The following is a 24,080-nucleotide window of genomic DNA, read 5'->3' on the forward strand; positions in this document are numbered from 1 at the left end:
GATCCCCTATACTTGTGGGTTATCAAGACTATTTTCTCGCACCGTTGCCGGGGAGCATAGCTCTATTCTTTGAGTCACTTGGGATTTATATTTGCTGGTCACTATGAGGAACTTGAAAGACGAGAAAACAAAAATTTATACCTCAACTATGAGGGGAGGTAAGGAACTGCCATTTAGCTCTGCACTTGATTCACCTTCTGTTTTGAGTAAGCTTGCGACACCTAAACCTGCTTCTGCTATTAATTCTGATATGTCGCATGTTATTGATGATGCCACTTCTGCTATGCATGATACTTATGATGAAACTACTTCTATGCTTGATACTACTGTGCCACTTGGTGAATTTCTTGATGAACAACTTGCTAGGGCTAGAGAGAATGAAATTATTTAAACTGATAATATTGATGAAAGTGATGATGAAGACTCTCCCAATAAATATGAATTGCCTGTTGTGCCTGAGGGCTATGTTATGGATGAAGAAACTGCTAGAGACTTTCTTGCTTGCAATGATAGGAGTGATCTTAAGAAATTATTAGCTAAGCTTAAACAAAAAACTCTGAATGCTAGAATGAAATATGATCCTGCTTATGCTACTTCACCTATCTTTGTTACTGATAAGGACTATGAATTCTCTATTGATCCTGATATAATTACTTTGGTTGAGTCTGATCCTTTTTATGGCTATGAATCTAAAACTGTTGTGGCACATCTTACTAAATTAAATGATATAGCCACCCTGTTCACTAATGATGAGAGAACTCGCTACTTTTATATCCTTAAAATATTTTCGTTCTCATTAAAGGGTGATGCTAAGATATGGTTTAATTCTCTTGATCCTGGTTGTGTGCGTAGTCCCCAGGATATGATTTATTACTTCTCTGCTAAATATTTCCTTGCTCATAAGAAACAAGCTGCTTTAAGGGATATATATAATTTTGTGCAAATTGAAGAAGAGAGTCTCCCGCAAGCTTGGGGGAGGCTTCTCCAATTACTTAATGCTTTGCCTGATCATCCTCTCAAGAAAAATGAAATACTTGATATCTTTTATAATGGACTAACCGATGCTTCCAGAGACCACCTGGATAGTTGTGCTGGTTCTGTTTTCAAGGAAAGAACACCGGATGAAGCTGAAATTTTATTGAATAATATGTTGACAAATGAAAATAATTGGACACTTCCTGAACCAACTCCTAAGCTAACTCCGAAGAAGAGGGGTGTTCTATTTCTCAGTCCTGAAGATATGCAAGAGGCAAAGAAATCTATGAAAGAAAAAGGTATAAAAGATGAAGATGTTAAGAATTTACCTCCTGTTGAAGAAACACATGGTCTTAATTTACCACCTGTTGAAGAAATGCATGATTTTAATCCATTACCTATTGAAGAAGAAACACATGGTCTTGATAACCCGACACAAGTAGTAAAGGTAAATTCTCTCTATAGATATGATAAAGCTGAAGTCCCTCCTACTAAGTTTGCTAGCCAATGTTTGGATGAGTTTGATAACTTTATGGTTAAGCAAGAAGATTTTAATGCTTATTTTGGTAGACAATTAAAACAAAATGCTTATATGATTGAACACTTGGGTGATTATATGTCTAGAGTTAAAGGTGAACGTAAACTCATTGGTAAACATGCTTCTATGGTTTCCACTCAAGTAGAACAAGTACTTAAAGCTCAAAATTATTTGCTCAATGAATTAAATAGTAAGAATAATGATTATGCTGTTAGAGTGGCTATTAGAACTAGTAAGATGACTCAGGAACCTTTGTATCCCGAAGGCCACCCTAAGAGAATTGAGCAAGATTCTCAAAGAACTAATATAGATGAACCTAGTCCTTCTAAAAAGAAGAAAAAGAAAAACGATAGGACTTTGCATGCTTCTAGTGAACCTATTCCTGAACCACCTGAGAATCCAAATGATATTTCTATTTCCGATGCTGAAACACAATCTGGTAATGAACATGAACCAAGTGATAATGTTAATGATGATGTTCATGCTCAACCTAGAAATGATAATGATGTAGAAATTGAACCTGCTGTTGATCTTGATAACCCACAATCAAAGAATCAACGTTATGATAAGAGAGACTTTGTTGCTAGGAAGCACGGTAAAGAAAGAAAACCATGGGTTCAGAAACCCATGCCTTTTCCTCCCAAACCATCCAAGAAAAAGGATGATGAGGATTTTGAGCGCTTTGCTGAAATGATTAGACCTATCTTTTTGCGTATGCAATCAACCGATATGCTCAAAATGAATCCTTATGCTAAGTATATGAAAGATATTGTTACTAATAAAAGAAAGATACCGGAAGCTGAAATTTCCACCATGCTTGCTAATTATACTTTTAAGGGTGGAATACCTAAGAAACTTGGAGATCCAGGAGTACCAACTATACCATGCTCCATTAAAAGAAACTCTGTTAGAACTGCTTTATGTGATCTTGGAGCCGGTGTTAGTGTTATGCCTCTCTCTTTATATCGTAGACTTGATTTGAATAAGTTGACACCTACTGAAATATTCTTGCAAATGGCTGATAAATCAACTGCTATACCTGTCGGTATTTGTGAGGATGTGCCTGTTGTGGTTGCAAATGTTACTATTTTAACGGACTTTGTCATTCTTGATATTCCCGAGGATGATAGTATGTCTATTATTCTTGGAAGACCTTTTTTGAATACTGCAGGGGCTGTTATTGATTGCAATAAAGGCAATGCCACTTTTCATGTTAATGGTAATGACCACACGGTACACTTTCCGAGGAAACAACCTCAAGTCCACAGTATCAATTCTATTGGAAAAAATTCCATCGATTATTTTTGGAGGTTTCGAATTTCCTCTTCCTACTGTCAAAAAGAGATATGATATTCTTATTATTGGGGATGTGCATATCCCCATTGAGGTAACATAGTGTTATTTGAAATTTCTCCGGTTACATGTTATTCGGAATGAGTTTGTTAACAAGACCTGATCAACCTTGTTAGTGGATTCCTTTTGATGAGCATGAGATGGATGAAGTTAGAAGGCACAACCTTCTGTACCCTTCTTTTACTTTCTGTTATTTAGTTGAAATAAAGTAAAAATAGTATTTTCTGTCTGTTTTCTGAATTATCCGTGCAATATAAAAATACCCCGAAAATAAAAGTTCTCCAAATGCCCTGCCAATTTAATATGATTTTTTCTGGAATATTTGAGAATATTTGGCACTGAGAACACAGCAGGGGGAGCTGGCACCTGGCCACAAGGGTCCAGGGCGCGCCCACCCCCTGGGCGCGCCCCCTGCCTCGTGGGCCCACGGTGGCTCCCCTCCACTTATTCCTGCACCCACACACTTCTTCTTCCTCCCAAAAAAATCACCATCCAGCTCAAGCACGAGTTCTAGCTCATTTTGCTCCGATTTTCGATCTCCTTGCTCAAAGCACCTCTCACAAAACTGCTTTGGGGGATTGTTCCTTGGTATGTGACTCCTCCATTGGTCCAATTAGTTTTTGTTCTAGTGCTTTATTCATTGCAAATTTGTGCTGCCTAGGTGACCATGTTCTTGAGCTTGCATGTCAAATTTATATGGTTCCAAGTAGTTCTAATGCATGATATAGTCTCTAGGCACTTGTAGGAGTAGTTGCTATCAATTTTTGTTGAGTTTGGTTTACTTTTATTTGAAGTTACTAAAAATTTCAGAAATTTTCAGAAAATGATGAAGAGATTTTTTAGGGGCTCATCGAGCCGAAGCTCGAAGGAAAAGCAAAGTGAAGAAGCAGAGAGGCCCAAATATAATCTGCCTCGCACCGCGGAAGTTCGGCTGTGTGAATGGCCTTGTGATGATTTCTTGAGAGCAGCCGGGATTTATGATGATTTTTATGAATTGGCTAAGAATGCGGGCCTCACCAACTTCCTCCACGACCAGATCGAACAGTATATCTTACTCACCAATACTTTTGTGCAAAACTTCTACTATTATCCTAAGGAATCACCTCCTTCAGTAGAGTTTCATTTATATGATGTGGTTAAGAAGATGTCACTATATGAATTTTGTAGGGTTTGCAAAATACCTTTCGAGGGTAGCTTAGAGGAACCACATCATAGAGATGTGGATGGGTTTATTGATACTATTACTGTAGGGGAAACTACGAAGGTTTCTGATGCAAGAATCACTAGCATACATTTTCCTGTTTTACGCTACTTTGCAATATTTGCTAGTCATTGCTTAATTGGTCGCGGAAACTGTGGAAACCCTAGTGTTCCTCATATTATTATTTTGTTCCATGCTTTATTCCGTGATGACTCTGTTAGTATGGGCGCTATTATTGCCAAACGGTTAAGTCTGAACCATACAAAGGGCCCCATCTTTGGAGGTGTCTATGCTTCGCGCCTCGCTGCATACTATAACATACCTATTAGGCACTATGAGAAAGAAGAAAAATTATTGCCTGCTGTTTATTTAGATTATAAGAGTATGGTAGTGCATGACTTTATTGTTAAGAATAGGGAAGGGGCGCTTAAATACAAACTATTATTTGATAAACATCACTCTGAGACTATTACCTTGTCTGCTCCTTCCTTGTTTGATTTATCTGCAGGCCAGTATCTCGTTCCGCTAGCGACCATCCAGGCATACCGGGACCCTACATCAGCCACAGAGCTAGAGCCGGAACCACAATTTGATCCTCCACGACAGTCTAATTACCAGTGGGATCCAGAAGTAATTGCCAATCAGTGGCAATTAGAGGCTTCTTCTTCTTAGTACGACCCCAACTATAACTTTGGATATCCGCCGGGCCAGCCGTGGCAATAGACCAACTTAGGCCAAAAGCCTAAGCTTGGGGGAGTACGTATCTCTCACCGACATTACATTCATGTTCACACACTCACTGCTAGTTGTCGGTGCTCATACTCTTTCACTGTAATATCCATGCTAGTTTATTTTCCTTTTTATGCTTTCTTCTTGTGTGTTTGAAAAACCTTAAGAAAACCAAAAATTTAGTTGTAGCTTTTAGCCAATTTACTTTCTTGCTGTAGTAGTAATAATTAAAAAGAAAACCCAAAAATACTTTCTGTTCTTCTTTTGCTTGTTGGGAGCTTTCCCATGTAAATAGTTTTATTTTATTTTTCTTTTCTTTGGGGGACGATAGGAGAAGACCATGATGAAAATGTTGAAGTGGCTCTTATATGCATTATTGTTGATTTAACCAAGAGCCCATATTGCCTTGTCTTCTCCTGTTTATTGAATGCTCGCAGATTCCAGCTTGGTCCAATGCACGTGCACTATTATTTTTATTCACATCGTTCAGTCGTGCAAGTGAAATGCAATTATGACGATATATGATGGACTGATTGAGATGAGAGAAGCTGGTATGAACTCGACCTCTCTTGTTTTTGTAAATATGATTAGTTCATCGTTCCTGATTCAGCCTATTATGAATAAACATGTTTGCAATGACAATTAGAGATTATAGTTGCTTATGCCATGCTTAATTAGCTAGGAGCTTATAATGGTTTACCTTGCGTGTCAACATGCTATTAAAATGGTTGTGATGTGGTATGATGGGGTGGTATCCTCTTTTGAATGATTCAAGTGACTTGACTTGGCACATGTTCACGCATGTAGTTGAAACAAATCAACATAGCATTCATGATATTTATGTTCATGGTGGATTATGTCCTACTCATGCTTGCACTCAATGTTTATTAATTTTAATGCATGTTCATGACTGTTGTCGCTCTCTAGTTGGTCGCTTCCCAGTCTTTTTCTAGCCTTCACTTGTACTAAGCGGGAATACTGCTTGTGCATCCAATCCCTTAAACCCCAAAGTTATTCCATATGAGTCCACTATACCTTCCTATATGCGGTATCTACCTGCCGTTCCAAGTAAATTTGTATGTGCCAAACTCCAAACCTTCAAATGAAATTCGGTTTGTATGCTCGAATAGCTCATGTATCAACTAGGACTGTCCATATCTTCCATGTTAGGCGGGTTATTCTCAAGAGGAGTGGACTCTGCTCCTCACTCATGAGAAAATGGCTGGTCACCGAGATGCCCAGTCCCATGCTTTATGAAAATCAAATCAAAATAATTGCAAACAAAACTCCCCCGGGACTGTTGTTAGTTGGAGGCACTCGTTGTTTCAAGCAAGCCATGGGTTGATGCTTGTTGGTGGAGGGGGAGTATAAACTTTACCATTCTGTTTGGGAACCGCCTATAATGTGTGTAGCATGGAAGATATCGCCATCTCTTGGTTGTTATGATGACAATGAAAGTATGCCGCTCAAAATATTATTTATCTCTATTTCAAAACCGAGCTCTGGCACCTCTACAAATCCCTGCTTCCCTCTGCGAAGGGCCTATCTATTTACTTTTATGTTGAGTCATCACCCTCTTATTAAAAAGCACCAGCTGGAGAGCACCGCTGTCATTTGCATTCATTACTGTTAATTTATATTGGGTATGACTATGATTGGATCTCTTTTACCATGAATTACAATGTTTAGTCAGTCCTTGATCTTTAAAGGTGCTATGCATTTATGTTTTGCGGTCTTAGAAAGGGCTAGCGAGATACCATCTTGTTATATCATATCATGATTGTTTTGAGAAAGTGTTGTCATCCGAGATTTATTATTATTGCTCGGTAGTTGGTTATGCCATTGATATGAGTAAACATGAGACCTAAATGTTATTGTGAATATGGTTAGTTCATAATCTTTGCTGAAAACTTGAATGTTGGCTTTACATATTTACAACAACAAGAGCAAACAGAGTTTGTAAAAGTTTTTCTTTATCACTTTCAGTTTGTCAACTGAATTGCTTGAGGACAAGCAAAGGTTTAAGCTTGGGGGAGTTGATACGTCTTCGTCGTATCTACTTTTCCAAACACTTTTGCCCTTGTTTTGGACTCTAACTTGCATGATTTGAATGGAACTAACCCGGACTGACGCTGTTTTCAGCAGAATTTCCATGGTGTTATTTATGTGCAGAAACAAAAGTTCTCGGAATGACCTAAAACTCCACGGAGATTATTTTTGGAAAATATAAAAATACTGGCGAAAGAATCAAGGCCAGGGGGCCCACACCCTGGGCATGAGGGTGGGGGGCGCGCCCTACCCTCCTGGGCGCGCCCCCTGCCTCGTGGCCCCCCTGGAGCTCCACCGACCTCAACTCCAACTCCATATATTCGTGTTCGGGGAGAAAAAAATCAGAGAGAAGATTAATCGCGTTTTACGATACGGAGCCGCCGCCAAGCCCTAAACTCTCTCGGGAGGGCTGATCTGGAGTCCGTTCGGGGCTCTGGAGAGGGGAATCCGTCGCCATCGTCATCATCAACCATCCTCCATCACCAATTTCATGATGCTCACCGCTGTGCGTGAGTAATTCCATCATAGGCTTGCTGGACGGTGATGGGTTGGATGAGATTTATCATGTAATCGAGTTAGATTTGTTAGGGTTTGATCCCTAGTATCCACTATGTTCTGAGATTGATGTTGCTTGACTTTGCTATGCTTAATGCTTGTCACTAGGGCCCGAGTGCCATGATTTCAGATCTGAACCTATTATGTTTTCATGAATATATGTGAGTTCTTGATCCTATCTTGAAAGTCTATAGTCACCTACTGTGTGTTATGATCCGGCAACCTCGAAGTGACAATAATCGGGACCACTCCCGGTGATGACCGTAGTTTGAGTAGTTCATGTATTCACTATGTGTTAATGCTTTGGTCCGGTACTCTATTAAAAGGAGGCCTTAATATCCCTTAGTTTCCATTAGGACCCCGCTGCCACGGGAGGGTAGGACAAAAGATGTCATGCAAGTTCTTTTCCATAAGCACGTATGACTATATTTGGAATACATGCCTACATTACATTGATGAATTGGAGCTAGTTCTGTGTCACCCTATGTTATGACTGTTACATGATGAACCACATCCGGCATAATTCTCCATCACCGATCCAATGCCTACGAGCTTTTCACATATTGTTCTTCGCTTATTTACTTTTCCGTTGCTACTGTTACAATCACTACAAAACCCAAAAATATTACTTTTGCTACCATTACCGTTACTTCCATATTACTTTGCTACTAAATACTTTGCTGCAGATACTAAGTTATCGAGGTGTGGTTGAATTGACAACTCAACTGCTAATACTTGAGAATATTCTTTGGCTCCCCTTGTGTCGAATCAATAAATTTGGGTTGAATACTCTACCCTCGAAAACTGTTGCGATCCCCTATACTTGTGGGTTATCAGCGGTTGGGTTTATTGTTGAAGTTTTTCATCCTAAGTGGTTGGCTAACCCGGTGCTGGTACTTAAGAAGAACGGCACTTGGCGTATGTGTGTGGACTACACGGATTTAAACAAGGCTTGTCCGGCTGATCCTTTTGCTCTCCCTCGTATTGATCAGATTATTGATGCTACGGCGGGTTGTGAGCGTTTGAGTTTTTTGGATTCTTATTCTGGTTATGATCAGATCAAGATGGCGGTTAAGGACCACGAGAAGACAACTTTTATCACTCCCTTTGGAGCCTTCTGCTATGTTTCTATGCCTTTTGGGCTCAAGAGTGCCCAGGCGACTTACCAGCGATGTGTGCAGAATTGTCTCCATAATCAGATTGGGCGCAATGTTCATGCTTATGTGGATGATATTGTAGTGAAATCCAGAAAGAAGGAGACCTTGATAGACGATTTGAAGGAGACCTTTGATAATCTCCGGGTTTACAAGATGATGCTTAACCCGGCCAAATGCATTTTTGGTGTGCCGGCAGGCAAGCTCTTGGGTTTTCTAGTTTCTAACAGAGGCATTGAAGCTAATCCGGAGAAGATCAAAGCCATTACTTCTTTGGCTAAGCCGGCGTGTGTCAATGATGTTCAACGTCTGGCAGGTCGTATTGCGGCTCTAAGCCGGTTGGGAGAGACGGCTATCCCTCTGTATCAGATGATGAAAAAGACAGATAACTTTGTCTAGAGTGATGCCGCTAATGCAACATTTGAGGACTTGAAGAAACAGCTGGCTGAGCTGCCCGTTCTTGCTGCTCCTATTGATAAGGAGCCATTGTTGTTGTATGTGGCTGCTAATGCCCGGGCTGTCAGCGTAGCTATTGTGGTGGAACAGAAGGAGGCAGGCAAGGAATATCTGGTTCAAAGGCCGGTTTACTACATCACTGAGGTGCTTATCGAGTCCAAGCAGAGGTATCCGCACTGGCGGAAGCTTGTATATGGGGTGTTCATGGCCAGTCGGAAGCTTAAGCAATATTTTTTGGGTCATCCCATCACTGTGGTTAGTTCTACTCCCTTAGGGGATATTATTCAGAACAGAGAAGCCACAGGTCGGATAGCCAAGTGGGCCATTGAGCTTGGACCTCATGGTTTGAAGTATATGCCTCGCACGGCTATCAAGTCTCAAGCACTGGTGGATTTCATCAATGATTGGACAGAGTTGTAGATGCCTGAAGAAAAGCCAGATAACACGTATTGGACTATTCACTTTGATGGGTCCAGGCAATTGGAGGGCTCGGGGGCTGGAGTTGTGCTAGCTTCCCCTCGAGGTGATAAATATTGTTATGTTCTCCGGTTGATGTTCCCTTGCACTAACAATGCAGCTGAATATGAGGCCTTGTTCCACAGTCTTCGGATGGCTAAGGACATGAACTTAAGCCGGGTGAGGTGCTTTGGCGACTCAGATTTGGTAGCTCAACAAGTTTCTGGTACTTGGGATTCTAAGGATCTACTCATGGCGGCTTATTGTCGAGAGGTTGACACTATTGCGGGTCACTTCAAGGGTTATCAGGTTGAGCATATTGATCGAAGGAAAAACAAGGCGGCTGATGCTTTAAGCCGGCTCGGCTCTTAGCGTAAGCCGGTGCCGCCTAACGTTTTCTTAGATATTCTGTATAACCCCTCAATCAAGTTGCCTACAGAGGAAGATCTCGCTATTCCTGACCGAGAAGCACAATTGGTGGCGGCTTTTCATGTAATTCCTAATTGGACAGTTCCATATTTGGCTTATATGACCCAGGGCGAGTTACCCGAGGATGAAACTTTGGCCAGGCAGATAACCCGGCGGTCCAAATCAATGACCATTGTCAATGGAGAGCTACATCATCGCAGTGTTACAGGGGCGTTTCAACGTTGTGTTTCACCTGAAGAAGGCTGTGAGATTCTGCGAGAGATTCATGAAGGAGATTGTGGCCATCATGCCGGCTCTAAATCTCTTATGGCTAAGGCTTTTCGTCATGGATTTTATTGGTTGACGGCTCATGCTGATGCTGAGGATCTGGTCAGTAAGTGTGATGGATGTCAGAAATTTTCACAACGAGCCCATGTGCCGGCTCAAGAATTGAGGATGATTCCAATTACTTGGCCGTTTGCAGTCTGAGGGCTTGATATGGTTGGACCCTTCAAAAGGTCCAAGGATAAAAAGACACCTCCTGGTGGCAGTTGACAAATTTACAAAGTGGGTTGAGGCAAAGCCGGTTAGCAAATGTGATGCGGCAACGGCGGTTCAATTCATTAAAAAGGTGATTTTCCGTTTTGGTTTTCCCCACAGTATCATAACTGATAATGGCACTAATCTATCCAAGGGTGCTATGAAAGAATTTTGTCAACGTGAGCATATCCGGCTTGACGTGTCGTCAGTGGCTCATCCCAAATCTAATGGTCAAGCCGAGAGAGCCAATCAAGAGATCTTGAGAGGCATCAAGCCCCGGCTTATGGTTCCCCTACAGAGGACGTCGGGTTGTTGGGTGGAAGAGTTACCTTCGGTGTTATGGAGCATTAATACCACCCCCAACAGATCTACGGGTTACACGCCTTTCTTCATGCTTTATGGAGCAGAGGCGGTTCTCCCGAGTGACATCCGTCATGACTCACCTCGTGTGGCGGCTTATGTTGAAGCTAACAATGAAAAAGCACGTCAGGATGCGCTTGATCGGTTGGATGAGGAGCGTGACCTTACGGCGGCTCGTTCGGCGATTTACCAGCAAGATCTGCGCCGCTATCACAGCAGCCAGGTTAAGACCAGAACCTTTCAGGAAGGTGATTTGGTACTCCGGCTTATCCAGGATCAGACTGATATGCACAAGTTATCCCCACCTTGGGAAGGACCCTTTGTGGTCAGCAAGAATCTAAACAATGGGTCATACTACCTTATCGATGTTCAAGACCACAAGGACTCACGCACGTCGGAGGAGGAGACCCGCCGGCCGTGGAATATTGCTCATCTTCGGCCTTACTATACCTGAGCCACCAGCTCTTCTGATGTACATATTTTGACAATGTATATATTATGATCAATATAATAAAACCAACATCCCTGATAAAGCAGGGCCTCTGTCGTTTCTCTTTAAATAATGAGTCTTTATTGAAATATCAATTGGCCACTTGGGGGCTCTCGGCTTATTGAGCGAGGCTATGATTACCCTCTGATCCGGCTTAAACGCCATGTTTACAAAAAAACACTTGGGGCCTTGTTACCCAGGTTAAAGGGACCAAAGAGAGTCTGTTGCAAAGCACAACTCAAACATAGGTGCCCACTGAGCACAACTCAAAAATATTGCTTTGGGGCTCTTTGTTCAAAGGACAAGAGTTTTTATGACCCTTGTAATAGGCTTAAAAGCTAGGCTTGGAAGCCAGGTGTATTCACCTAAAAACCCGAGTCATCCTGCCTTTTTAAGTCTGTCACTCCGCCCAGGTAATCCTGGAATGACCCGCCGTACTTTTGACAAGTCAATCTTATACAGACCCTGAACTTGTCAAAGTTAAAACGACGATTGGTTATGAGAGGTCCGGCTTATAAGGTTTGTATGAAGGTTTAACTCAGTGGCTGTGCATCCCTTGAAAGCACTTGATTTTTAGGCCTGGCAGCCTATGAAAAGCCTTGTTTCCTTTTGTTTTTTATTCAAAAGATTTTTTGAGGTTTATCCTTTGTGACACGTTAAAATCCAATGAGGCTTATAATGCTTTATGGTTACAATTCACCGGTGTTTATTAACCCGGCCTGGCTTTCGACTATAAGTCGCCAGTATATGATAAGATAATATCCGGTGTTTATTAACCCGGCCTGGCTTTGTTCATAAGTTGGCAATATATGACAATTCAACAGAGCATTTGAGTGCTCAAATTTTTTGGGTTATCACCCTTACTGCACTGGCTTGATAAGCCGGCAGTGTGATCAAATATCACAGGTATGATATATCTTGTTATGATTATATATGGTTCTAATTGAACCAGCCCTGTTATAAACTATTTTAGTTTCCAGTGATTATATATTGGGTATTATGACCCGTCCTACGGTAAACCGTCAGGACACTTGTGATATGTTTGTATGCAGGAACAAATTTAAATTGCCAATATTACAAGAACAAGTGGCAGATCTTAAATTGGCGGATCAACAGTGTGATGTAAAGCAAAATATGCACAATGGCATAGCAAATCAAGAAGTTTAAGCTAGCCTATTACAAGGCATCTGATAGCCCAACGAGACTAAGCATTCATCAAAGTTATCAGTACAATACATCGGCTTATGATTGTTGGCGGGTTGAAGCCTCAGGATCTTCTTGCACCTCTTCTTCATCCTCAACTCCTTGCTTATCCATCAGCTGGAAGTCAGGCGTAGCCCAGTTGATACCGGTCAACGCTCTAAACACAGCTTCATCGTCAATAAGATTTGATGGATCAATGTCAGGGGCAAAGGTGTGCTTACGAATCGGAGGAATAAGATCTGTTGGTTGGTGAACTGGCGCGCCAATTTTCTTGTTGTCAGCATCATAAGCCGCCTGGTATGTAGATAAGTTGGTTTCGTCAGCTAGCTTGCTTGCTAACGGACGCATAGCTCTCGCTATTTCTGCAAAGTCGTTCGCACTGAAGTCAGATCCATCTTCTTTAACATTGTGCAGCCATTGGCCAAATCTTCCGTGTCAAGATCGGCCTGCCATGCTTTGGCCCGGCTTAAGGCAGTCAAAGCGCCAACTCTAGCAGCTCCCCGTTTCAAGTCATCGATTCTTTTGGGCAGTACTGATAATTGCTTCAAAGTGTCTTGGATAAGTGTTGAAGGAGTTTTCTTATGCATCGTAGCAGCGATTGTTCGTTGGGCACCAGTATATAGCTGTTCTACAAGAGTATAGACAACTTTAAGCCGGATGCACATATCTGAGCCCAACTTAGCGCTCCTCGAACCTGTATCAATCAAGGTACGGGTAAGCCGGCAGACGTTTCTAAAATAATTCTTACAATGCAAGGGAGATATGTTCTTACCAAAGATGGCTGATGACATAATATTAATCTGCTGCTTTAAGCCGGATAACTCTTCAGTCACCGGCTTAAGCGTGGCCTCAGCATCAGCTCTTTTCAGCAGGGCTGAATTCTCTGTCTCCCACTCTGTTTCTTTAGTTTTAAAGCTTTCCTTCAATTTTTCCATCGCTGCTAAAGCATTGGTCAGTTCATCCTTGGCTTTGGAAGTTTCGGCTTGTTGAAGATTTGATGTTTTCTCGGAGGTCGGCGACTTGGGATTCCTTACTGCTAAGCTCAGCCTGCAAGAGATAAACAATTTGTGAGATGGTACGAAGTCCCAAGTACAATACAAGTATTATACTTGGCACTTGGGGGCTAATGTCCATTGCTTCTTCAAATACTACGAAGTCCCAAGCACAATACAAGTATTGTCCTTGGCACTTGGGGGCTAATGCATATCGCTCTTATCAAGAAATGAATATATTTGTTGACCCGGACAAAGGGTGGTGATCCGACTTATGAAGACTACGAACAACATTATTTCCTCAAAGATGATAAGTCCCGACTTAACATAATTGTTAAGCCAACCCTTGGGGGCTACAGATGCAATGTTTACTTCCACTACTCAAAAGTCCCGGCTTAACATATCTATTAAGCCGGCCCTTGGGGGCTACATAAGCAGAGTTGAAGTGCTATTATCATAAGTCCCGGTTCATATTCGAAATATAAACCGGCCCTTGGGGGCTACTGATTTTTATGTATGCAACTATTGAAGTTTACAGCACATTCTATTCTATCATGTCCAATAAACTTGGCGGCTAATGGAAATATATTTATAGGAAAGGAAGTGACAGCGTTTACCTCATAACGGTCCTTCATCAAGTTCACTAAGCCGGCTTCAAAGTCACGGCTGGTGTATAAACGGTTCAAGTAGCCAAAATGGACGTCTTGGGCGCTAAACTGGGTGTAGTGTTCTAAGTCTACCTTCCACTTGCCTTTATCCTCAGCAGAAATTTCTTCTTTGGTGCTGTGCCTGGATAAGGCAGTAGGACGACCTGGTGTTGTGAAGCCATGACCAGTAATGGTAACATCATCATCCTTTTCTGCCGGCTTAACAGGACTGTCTGTTCTGAAAGGGCTCGGCGGATTGGTATTAGTCGGGTTAGCATTCATCGGGTCAAGGTCAACATTGTGGTCTTCTGTTGGCAAATCATCAATAATATTATCAGCAATTGGATGAGAAGACTCTGGTTGTTGTCTTTCCGGCTCAGACGGATTGGGATCATTAACCGGCTTATTCAGTTTTTCCTTTTTACTGGGTTTAGCTTGGCCCCTGAAGAACAAGAAATAAAAAGAAGTCAAGGTGATGATCAAGCACAAAAAATGGAATAATTGAAAATAGTCTTACCCAGGTACAGTCTTGAAAGTTGGAATTTGTGTTCCTGTTGACTCGCCAGAGGAGGAATGAGAAGTCCCCTGATAGTTTGAATCAGACGGGTTAAGAGGTTGTCGAAAATAACCCGCCTTGGGGTAAATTATGTCAGAAATATGTAAGACCTCTGGACGGCGTTTGCGAAGCGGAATGTTTGGTAAGCCGGAGGAAGTAATCACGTTGCCACTATGCCGGGTCGTGCGGCGAGCTTCATGTTGCTGTTTCTTCAAAAGAAAGTTTGGATCCAAGTGAGCTAGAGGGTGAGAAAAACTTACTTTTCGGCTTGCTTGTCGAGTTTGCTGTGTTGGCAAAGGTTATGAGCCGGAGGAAAGAATAATTACCTCTACATCACCTGCACGTCTGGCCTCTGCGTCATCCTGATAACAATTATTGTCAATGAGATGTATGAAAAAGGAGCCAAGTGAATCAAGTTCTACCTCTGACTCATGGTTATCATCGTCATCATCAATGTTTAACTCGGCAGATTCGGCGGTTTTCTTCTTGGTGGGCTTCTTGTTAGCCTTGGTTTTGACACGAGACGGTTTGGCTGGCTTATCCTGCGGTTTTCTCTTCCAAAATGGATAAGCAGCCTGTTAAGATTGAAAAAGATCATAAGTTGATGTTAAAGCATAAGGATTAAGCAGAAGATGGCAAGTCTTACCGCTGGTGGCTTATTGAAAGTACAGAAAGGACTAAGTCCAGTTTTGCTGCACTCTTTTACAGATTCATTCAACAATTTTTTGGTGGCTTCAGTGACTTCTGCATTAGACAAGTGAATATCACAATGGCGCTGAGGATGTTTTACATCACCAGTATATTCGCACATTAAGCCGGGGCGGCGGCTTAATGGCAGGATACTCTAAGACAGCCAGCACCGGAAAAAGTCAATGTCAGTTAAGCCGTTGGCCATAAAGGCTCTGAGCTTTGAAAAGGCAGGTGCATATTTGGACCGTTCCTTTGAATCAAGCCGTTGGGGAAGTGGATGGTCGTTACTAAGCCGGTGATCCCGGTAACCCGACAAAGGATTTTCGCCAGCTGGGGATGTATCTTGAACATAGAACCAAGTTTGGTTCCAATCTTTGGGGTGACTATGCAGCTTGGCATGAGGAAAACTGACATCTTTCCTCTTTTGTATAATGACTCCACCAAGTTCTTGGCATGGCCCATCAACAAACTCAGTTTGGCGGTTTAAATAATAGAATTCCCTGAATAGATCAACTGAGGGCTCTTCTTGAAGATAAGCTTCACAGAAAACTTGGAAATTGCAGATGTTGGACACGGAGTTGGGTCCGATATCAGGAAATGAAGCACATCGCGAATTTTTTTTGAGCCGGGAGGGCTGAACCCCCGACCCAGGTGATCAGTAAAAACAGTTACTTCTCCATCTTTCGGTTGAGGAAGGACTTCGTCACCAGGAGCCCTCTAGTGGATATCAGTGGTGACAAAATTATTCAGTTCTTCTTCGGTAACCGGGATTTGACCCAATTGCAAGACGTGTATATCTTAGCCATTTTATCAATGATCTGAAAGAAATGTTATGTCGGGTCAATATTACATGGTTAAGCCGGCTTATGGTTAACAGGGAAACAGTCAAGAAGCATGCATGGGCATTAACCCGGAGATTGAAATTACAAAGTTACAGTAAACTATTGACGGCTTAAGAGGGGACTAATGGTACCTGGCGAGTTACTATTTTTGTTAGTTAAGTTGTTCATACCGATGTTGAAAGAACATATCTACGGATGAAAAAATGGCTAAGTGTTGAGAAAAACAGTTTTCACAGATTGATGCTATAATTTCAGATCTGGCGCACTTCAGTTAATGCAAAAATATTCAGACCTAAAAGTATCGGTGCTCGAGCAGTTCATGGGTACAGATCAATTTTCTAAATACGGAGGAGATATTCTAAATAGTAAAATGGATTGCTGAGATTGCCGCGGTACAGGAGGAATGCCAAGTTTGAATCAAAAATCCTACAGCCAAGAACAAGGACGAGCTTCGATGAACTCCATTGAAACCCTAACGGATCTAGGAGGAGAGAGGAAGAAGGAGAACTAACCGGGGCTGTTGAGCAGCGGAGGTGCGCGGACGAGATCTGATCCGAACAGGTTGATGCAGCGGCCGTTGTCGGAGCAGAGGCGAGGGTCGACGGCGGCGACAGAGCTCGAGCGCTAGGGCGTCGCAAGGTGGAATACAAGACGAAGAGGCACGGGAAAAAAGTGAAAGAGACCTTCGGCCCTATTTATAAGGCGAATGGATAAGTGGCATGCACGGGAATCGAGGAGGTCCAAAATGAATATGTAACAGTGCAGACGCCTCGATTTCCAGAGGTTCATTAAAAATGGGGAGATACATAAAGAGTTTGGATTTGTATAAAATTAACGACAGGTGACGTCACGACAGGTTATCATGATCTCAGAAGATGACGTCACGGCGAGTTACAAGGTTTCATGAGAGTAATGAGAAGGGGTTTTTCTAAGTGTTGAAGATTGATATGAACAAGTTCAAATCAACCTGGGGCCTAATGTTGGGGATATAGCTATTGAGTTAACCCGCCCAGGAGGGGCCGGGTTAAGCCCAGTGCGGCTTATCAAGACAAAGCCATGGGCTGCAGAAGATGGCGGTTCATTAAGTAGACTCGCTAAGGGCCCGAAGCCTGAAGGTGAGTTAAGGCCCAACAAGTATAAACCGCCATATAAGTGTTACTTGTATTATAAGGCAGGTGTGTTTAGTCACCGAGCCGGACACGTTGTTTATGAGCCGGCTCGGACTCTGTAAGCCACCGGGCGTCAACCTGTGTATATAAATGGATGACCCGGCGGCGAGTTAGGGGTAAGAAATAAGAGATCGAAAGCTAGGTCAAGCGTATTCGCTCCTTGGTAATCGAGACATAAGCAATACCACCTCAAACTGGATTAGGCCTTTACCTTCACCGCAAGGGGCCGAACCAGTATAAACTCCCTGTGTCCTTTGTCCCGTTTAACCCCTTTAAGCTAACCTTGTTGCGATGGCTCCACGACTAAGTCCTCACCCTAGGACATCTGCCGTGACAACCCCACGACAACTTTGCTACTAAATATTTTGCTGCAGATATTAAGTCTTTCAGGTGTGGTTGAATTGACAACTCAGCTGCTAACACTTGAGAATATTCTTTGGCTCCCCTCGTGTTGAATTAATAAATTTGGATTAAATACTCTACCCTCAAAAACTGTTGCGTTCCCATATACTTGTGGGTTATCAAAGCGACTCCAAGATGATGCCTTCAGCAAGGGACACGACGCAGGTTGCGCCGTCATCATCCAAACTAGGAGGACATGGACTAGGGGTTTCCCCTAGATTCAAAGAGGAGGAACATTAGCCTCACAACGACGCCTCCAAGGAGGATTACGGAGCCCATAGGAGTCATCATCGCCGGCTCCGGTTGGAGCAGGGTTTACACCCAATCTGCGACGACGCCCTCCCCTGGGCAGCGTCTGATAACTGAGAATTATAGCACACCTGGAGACCTGCACCGCCGCAACGCCAAACACCACACCACTGCCACCACTAGCTGGAACGACCACAGTCACACCACCACCACCCTTGTCGGGCGGAGACCCGCACGACCCATATCTGGTCACCCGAACAACCACCAACGTAGTGCAGGAGCCACCCACGACCACCTGGTGAGAGGGAGGCGACGCGAAAGCAACCGGAAAGTGTCGCGCCTGGGCATGGCCGTCGGCAAAGAATCGAGCTACCACCCCACACGTGTTGGCCCAGATCGGGGCCCGCACCATCGCCACCCAACCTCAGGCCAACCACGTAGCCCCAGCTCCACCTTGCGCCACGACCGACGCCCGAGCTGCCACCTCCACGCTAAAGTGAAGCCGCCGCCGCCCGCCCGCCTCCGAGTTTCCAGATCCAGTACAACGCGTTGCCCTCCTCTAGCGACGAAACGAACACGAGGAACCAGATGCGCCCCACGCGCCACTTTCCCCGGAGCGCACACGACCTTCGCCGGCGGCCCCTCGAGCGGCGGCGAGACAGGGGGGAAGGTAGGATGGGGGGACGCGACAACGCGACAAGGGGATTCCGGCGTGTCCCCATAGGAGAGGTGATGCAGGGGGAGTCAATGTGAACACCATAAACTTAATGTGTACTCCCTCTATAAAGAAATAGGGAAATAACGATCTCTACGCTCTTATATTTCTTTATGGAGAGGAGCGCATAGATCTAATCGCTCTTATATTTCTTTGCGGAGGGAGTAATAACCAGGTGAAAATAAATCACAAGTTGATTGTTGTGAAATTGCAATACTGGACGAGTACATTATCCATTTTTTTTTCGTCGGCAGCGAACTGCCTGCAATGTGACATCATCAACCACAGCTGGTCCAACCCGCATTCCCCATCGTAGAAGCGGGGGAGGAAAAGGGGGAAAAGCGAGAAAGGACTCTTCCAGTCTCCAACCCATCCCAATTCCCTTCCCCCGTGGAAATAGACTTCTTCCCCTCTCTCGATCTCGCAGGCCTCCCTCGATGTCCAGCAGCCGCGGCGACGCGCTCCTTGACTCGGCGCCGCTGCTCGGCGGCGGCGCCAGCGGCGGCGCCGGCGGGGGGCAGCGTAGAGGCAACGGGCTCCGCCGGCCGTCGCTGCGCGGCGCCGCGCGCCTGCTGCGCCGCAGCGGGCGGCGTGCGATGCGGGAGCCGTCGATGCTCGTGCGGGAGGCGGCGGCCGAGCACCTCGAGGAGCGGCAGGCGGACTGGGCCTACTCCCGCCCCGTCGTGGCGCTCGATCTCCTCTGGAACATCTCCTTCATCACCGTCGCCGCCGTCGTGCTCGTGCTCAGCCGCAACGAGAAATCCCCCATGCCGCTCCGGACCTGGGTCGCCGGCTACGCCCTGCAGTGCGTCGTCCACATGGTCTGCGTCGCCGTCGAGTACCGGATGCGCCGAAGCCAGCGCGGCGGGGCCCCGGCGCCCGCCGACGAGGAGAGGGGCAGCGACGGCTCGTCCTCGTCTAGCGACGAGGATGCCAGCGAGCACCATCTTCGTGGTCGCGACACCGATTACGTCAGGTAATTGGAGGGATTTCACAACTAGCGGACATTTCTAAGCTGTTTAGGCACAACCCTGGTTGTTTCAAGCTACCTAGAAAGTTCAGCGAAACCGGTTTATGAAAGTTTAATTCCTAATTGATTTTTCGTCAAGTAGTCCCTAGCCACGGTAGTGATAACTTTGATTGATGTACACCCGCAAAAAAAAAAACTTTGATTGATATAGTGCCTATGCGCCATTCTACAAGGAAAGACAGACCATTGCATAAGCCGTGTCAGTATTATACAGTTCTCTACCCCCAAAAATTATACAGTCCTGCAACAGTATGTTGGTAGGTTCCATGGATGGTTTCTTAATCTGTGATGTTCAGCGGTGAAGCAAGGAAGGTGAAGTGAATTTTCATGGTAGAGTGTTCTAAATACAGTTGTGAAGTTTAGTTTGGTCTGTTATGGCCTGTTCATCTTGTTTAGGTGTACTTCTGCTACCGAAGGGGGTTCAAAGATTCTAGTGTTGTGCTCTTGATAATAGCATTATATTTTACTATCCTCTGCGATCATGCTGGCATAAGTTTCTCTTCCTTGTTTTCATGACACGTTTTGTGTGTCTCCCTGTTTCTTCTGCTCGATAAAACATGGTAGTGATTATAAGTGTCACATCGGTTGTTGTATTCATGATGTGTATTTAAATATTCATCATGTGATTCCATATACGAGTGTTCATGTGTCAGCATGCAATATTTCCATTATGTCTTGTTCAGCTGTACCTGATTATATCATTGTGGTTTACTCTCGCAGTTTGGCAAAGCATCTGGAGTCTGCAAATACAATGTTCTCCTTCATATGGTGGATAATTGGATTTTACTGGATATCTGCCGGGGGTGAAGAGGTTATCCGTGATGCACCTCAACTATACTGGTACATATATGTTTGAAGTGATATCCCACTTTTCAACTGTCCTTATTTCTTCTGTTCAGTATCATAAACAAGTTTTTCTATGTCTTGCTTTGCAGGCTTTGCATAGTCTTCCTGGCGTTTGATGTGTTCTTTGTTGTTTTCTGTGTCGCTCTGGCTTGCATTATTGGTATTGCCGTTTGTTGCTGCCTCCCTTGCATTATAGCAATTCTGTATGCTGTCTCTGATCAGGTATGGCTTTCAAGTATCTGAAATATGGCAATACAATCTATAGATGCTTGCTAGGATCCAGTTCTGTGTCATACTGTTGATTCTCCTACAGATTTAACTATGAGCAGTTAACTCTCATATGCCAATCTTGCTATTAGTTAACCTTTCTTTGCCATACTATCAAAATCAGGAAGGAGCATCTGAAGATGATATTCGCCAAATTCCGAAATATAAATTCCGTAGGATGGATGAACCTGAAAAGGATTCTGCTGATGCCACTGAGTCTTCTGGTGGAATAATGATAGAGTGTGGCACCAACCAACCTATAGAGAAAGCACTTGCAGCTGAAGATGCAGTAAGTTCTCATGTCCTCGTCTTTTGGTTATGAATGTCTTTGCCCTAACAATGCATGAGGTACTGCAACTCTGAACCTCTTCGATTATACTTTGGACCATCTCACGTAGTATTGTTGGTTCATCATTTATCATGACGGAATCATGCCCAATCAATAGGAGGGAATAAAACCATGATTCTGTTTCAGTCAGCTCATACTAATGAAATACCTGGCTTTGGTGCATTTAGTTATTTGTTTGGGAAAGTACATTTGCTCCTCTAAAAAATGGTCGTTTTTAACCAATCCCCTAAACTTAACGGAGTACATTTTTGTTTGGGTCTGTCTAGATGTGCCCTAGTTATTGCACATCTAAGTGACTCAATCAAACTAGAAAGAGAAAGAAAAAGACAACAGAATATGCTTGCACGAATCTAACATAAAATCAATGACATAGGACTTAGATTTGCAATACTTAGAGCACATCTAGATGTGCTTTAGCAAAACTGTTTTTGTTTTTCCCAAATCTTTCCAATTTTAGTTTACATAGTACATTTCAACTACATATTTGCACGCATATTAAGTCCATCCATGATAATTAAGGTTCACACAATTCACGAATATTACAAATTCATAGTTTAGAAACCAAATTATTTAAATTCAAACACACGAAAGGGTTCCAATGAAGTAAAGAGCATGATAAAAGCACAACTACGAAGTGCTATGGAGATGCCACTGATGCTCAGCAAGATCATCTTGGAGCTGGGTATGAAGTTCTCGGTTCTCTATTCTGTGTTGCGCAGCGAGGAATCCTTGTATCCTATTTGCGTCATGCTCTGGCTCAACAGGTGGCGGAGGTGTCACGGGCCCCCGGCGATGTTGAGCCGATACTAGCGATAGACGTGGCGTTGAGATGGCCGGCAGTGCACGGTGAGGCTACGAGGAAGAAGATCCGAGCCGCTTTCCAGTGTCGAGATCGATGCGACGGCGGCTTTTGAGCTTGATTCCAGCGGCGGCAACGGCCGGCGACCGGCTCGGACTGGGGCAGGAGGGTGGCGAGGACGAAGGGAGGCAGTGGGGTGTCGACGGAGGCGGTGGGTAGTCGCCACAGCAACGCCGGCGACGACGCAGCATGGGGTGGGGACGGCGCAGGAGCGCGTGAGGGGGCCGAAACTTGTACTCAGCCGGGCGGAGGCCGAGGAGGATAAATTTTCCTGCACTAAAGGTTATATGGGTTCGGCTAGGTGCCGGTTAGAGGAGGAAACCGGAATTTATCCTCTAACCGGTTATAGGGGATCGGTTAGAAATGCTCTTAGCCATGCATGACTTCAGTTTTCATCAGCAAGAACTACGAGCATCAAACCATTTGCTTGTTGTATGGCTCATGATAGGGAACTCTGCATTCATGCTTCTGTAAAACCTGTGCACGCCAGGATACAACATCATTTTCCGCACTACGTTTCTGTTGTTGTGCTATCTGGTTTTTCTTTCAACTTTCGACAGGATATAACCATGTTGTATCGTTTGCATAAGTGATGCTTTATGATATTAGTACAAGAATTCCATCCACTCATTGTTCGCCTTGTCAATGCAGGAGTGCTGCATTTGCATTTCAGCATACGATGATGGTGCAGAGCTGCGTGAACTCCCTTGTGGCCACCATTTCCACTGTGCCTGCATTGACAAGTGGCTGCACATCAACGCAACATGCCCCCTGTGCAAGTTCAGTATCCGGAAGGGCGGCAGCAGCAGCGGTAGCGAGGAAGTATAAATGTATCCCACTTGAGAATGCCATCGGTCCGACTTCACGCCTGAGTCCTCGCTAATGTGGTGTAAATTTTTGTATCCCAAATGTGCTGATAGTGTCAATCATGTCATGTCTTAAAGGTGACTAAAGTGCTGTCCATATTACAGAATTAGTTCTGGGGTGTATCTCTGCAGTTCGGACTATATGCTTAGTTACCCAGTGGGCTGTATAATTATGTTTGAGCGATTCATACTATATCCCCATACCTGTTTGTGTCAAATCGGGCTTGCAAAATTCTTAGTTGATTTTTTACAGCTGCTGAAACAGGCCAGGGATATAGTTCCGGGCTGTAAAATGGTTTGCTCAATGATGCATCTCGTGTGGTAACTTATATGCGGTTCTCCTCCAGCATCGCTTTTCTTGACTGGTACTCTTATATCTTACAGTATAATTTTTCAAAGCATTTTACTGAGCTGGTTGCCATGGAAGGGAGAACTGTTCGTAGTACTAGTGCAATTTCGCTTCAGTAAACCATCACATCGGGAAAAAACAGTGGTTTGAGTGTTCAGTAAAAGGTGAAATAATCGAAATGTAGCCGTTCTGGAATATCACATAATGGAGGAGGAGGACCCACGGTTGTCTGCTGGTCTGTGATCCAGCAGCATTGAATACACCCCAGACCGCCAGATGATTCAGGAATTTCAAATCACCTCCCCGCAATTCTCTCTTCTTTTCGAGAAACCACCTCCTTTGTGGACAGACACCCGCACATCGGGCGCGATTTAGGAGCCCGAAACTTCACCAGATGAGCAGGAGACTTACCATCGATGACCAGATATATAAATTATACCCTACCTCTATAAACACCATCGAGAGACTGAGCCAGCATATCATTTTAAAAATTTATGAAATCACCGTAAACGCCTTCGTAGTCGACGTGAACGTTTCGTCTCACTGACACACAACACCGAAAATCCTAAAATAAATTTAGGATAAATATGACCACTAGAACTTAAACCCTGATGGGTGAGAATACCACTGTCGTAATTATTCAATCACAAGTTGGCCCGGTACGCCGGTCGCTTTCACTACTAGTCTTCCGTCTTCAGTGCTCCCTTCACTGCCGTGCCGAGGGCCAAACAAGGCGGCTGCCTATCGTCGTTACCGTTTGACGGTTTCCGCTCACGCGATTGCGT

At 44.0% G+C, this 24,080-nt stretch overlaps 1 protein-coding gene across 1 annotated transcript; it reads left to right on the forward strand.

The window, feature by feature from the left end:
- Positions 1-19,082: 19,082 nt before the first annotated feature.
- On the forward strand, positions 19,083-23,134 carry LOC123054144 (E3 ubiquitin-protein ligase At1g12760). The gene is made up of 5 exons (XM_044477840.1): positions 19,083-19,705; positions 20,480-20,599; positions 20,695-20,827; positions 20,997-21,161; positions 22,732-23,134. The coding sequence occupies exons 1-5, from the start codon at positions 19,167-19,169 to the stop codon at positions 22,906-22,908; spliced, it is 1,134 nt and encodes a 377-aa protein (XP_044333775.1). The 5' UTR covers positions 19,083-19,166; the 3' UTR covers positions 22,909-23,134.
- Positions 23,135-24,080: the final 946 nt, after the last annotated feature.

Source organism: Triticum aestivum, chromosome 2D (genome assembly GCF_018294505.1).
Source record: "Triticum aestivum cultivar Chinese Spring chromosome 2D, IWGSC CS RefSeq v2.1, whole genome shotgun sequence".
Classification (NCBI taxonomy): domain Eukaryota; kingdom Viridiplantae; phylum Streptophyta; class Magnoliopsida; order Poales; family Poaceae; genus Triticum; species Triticum aestivum.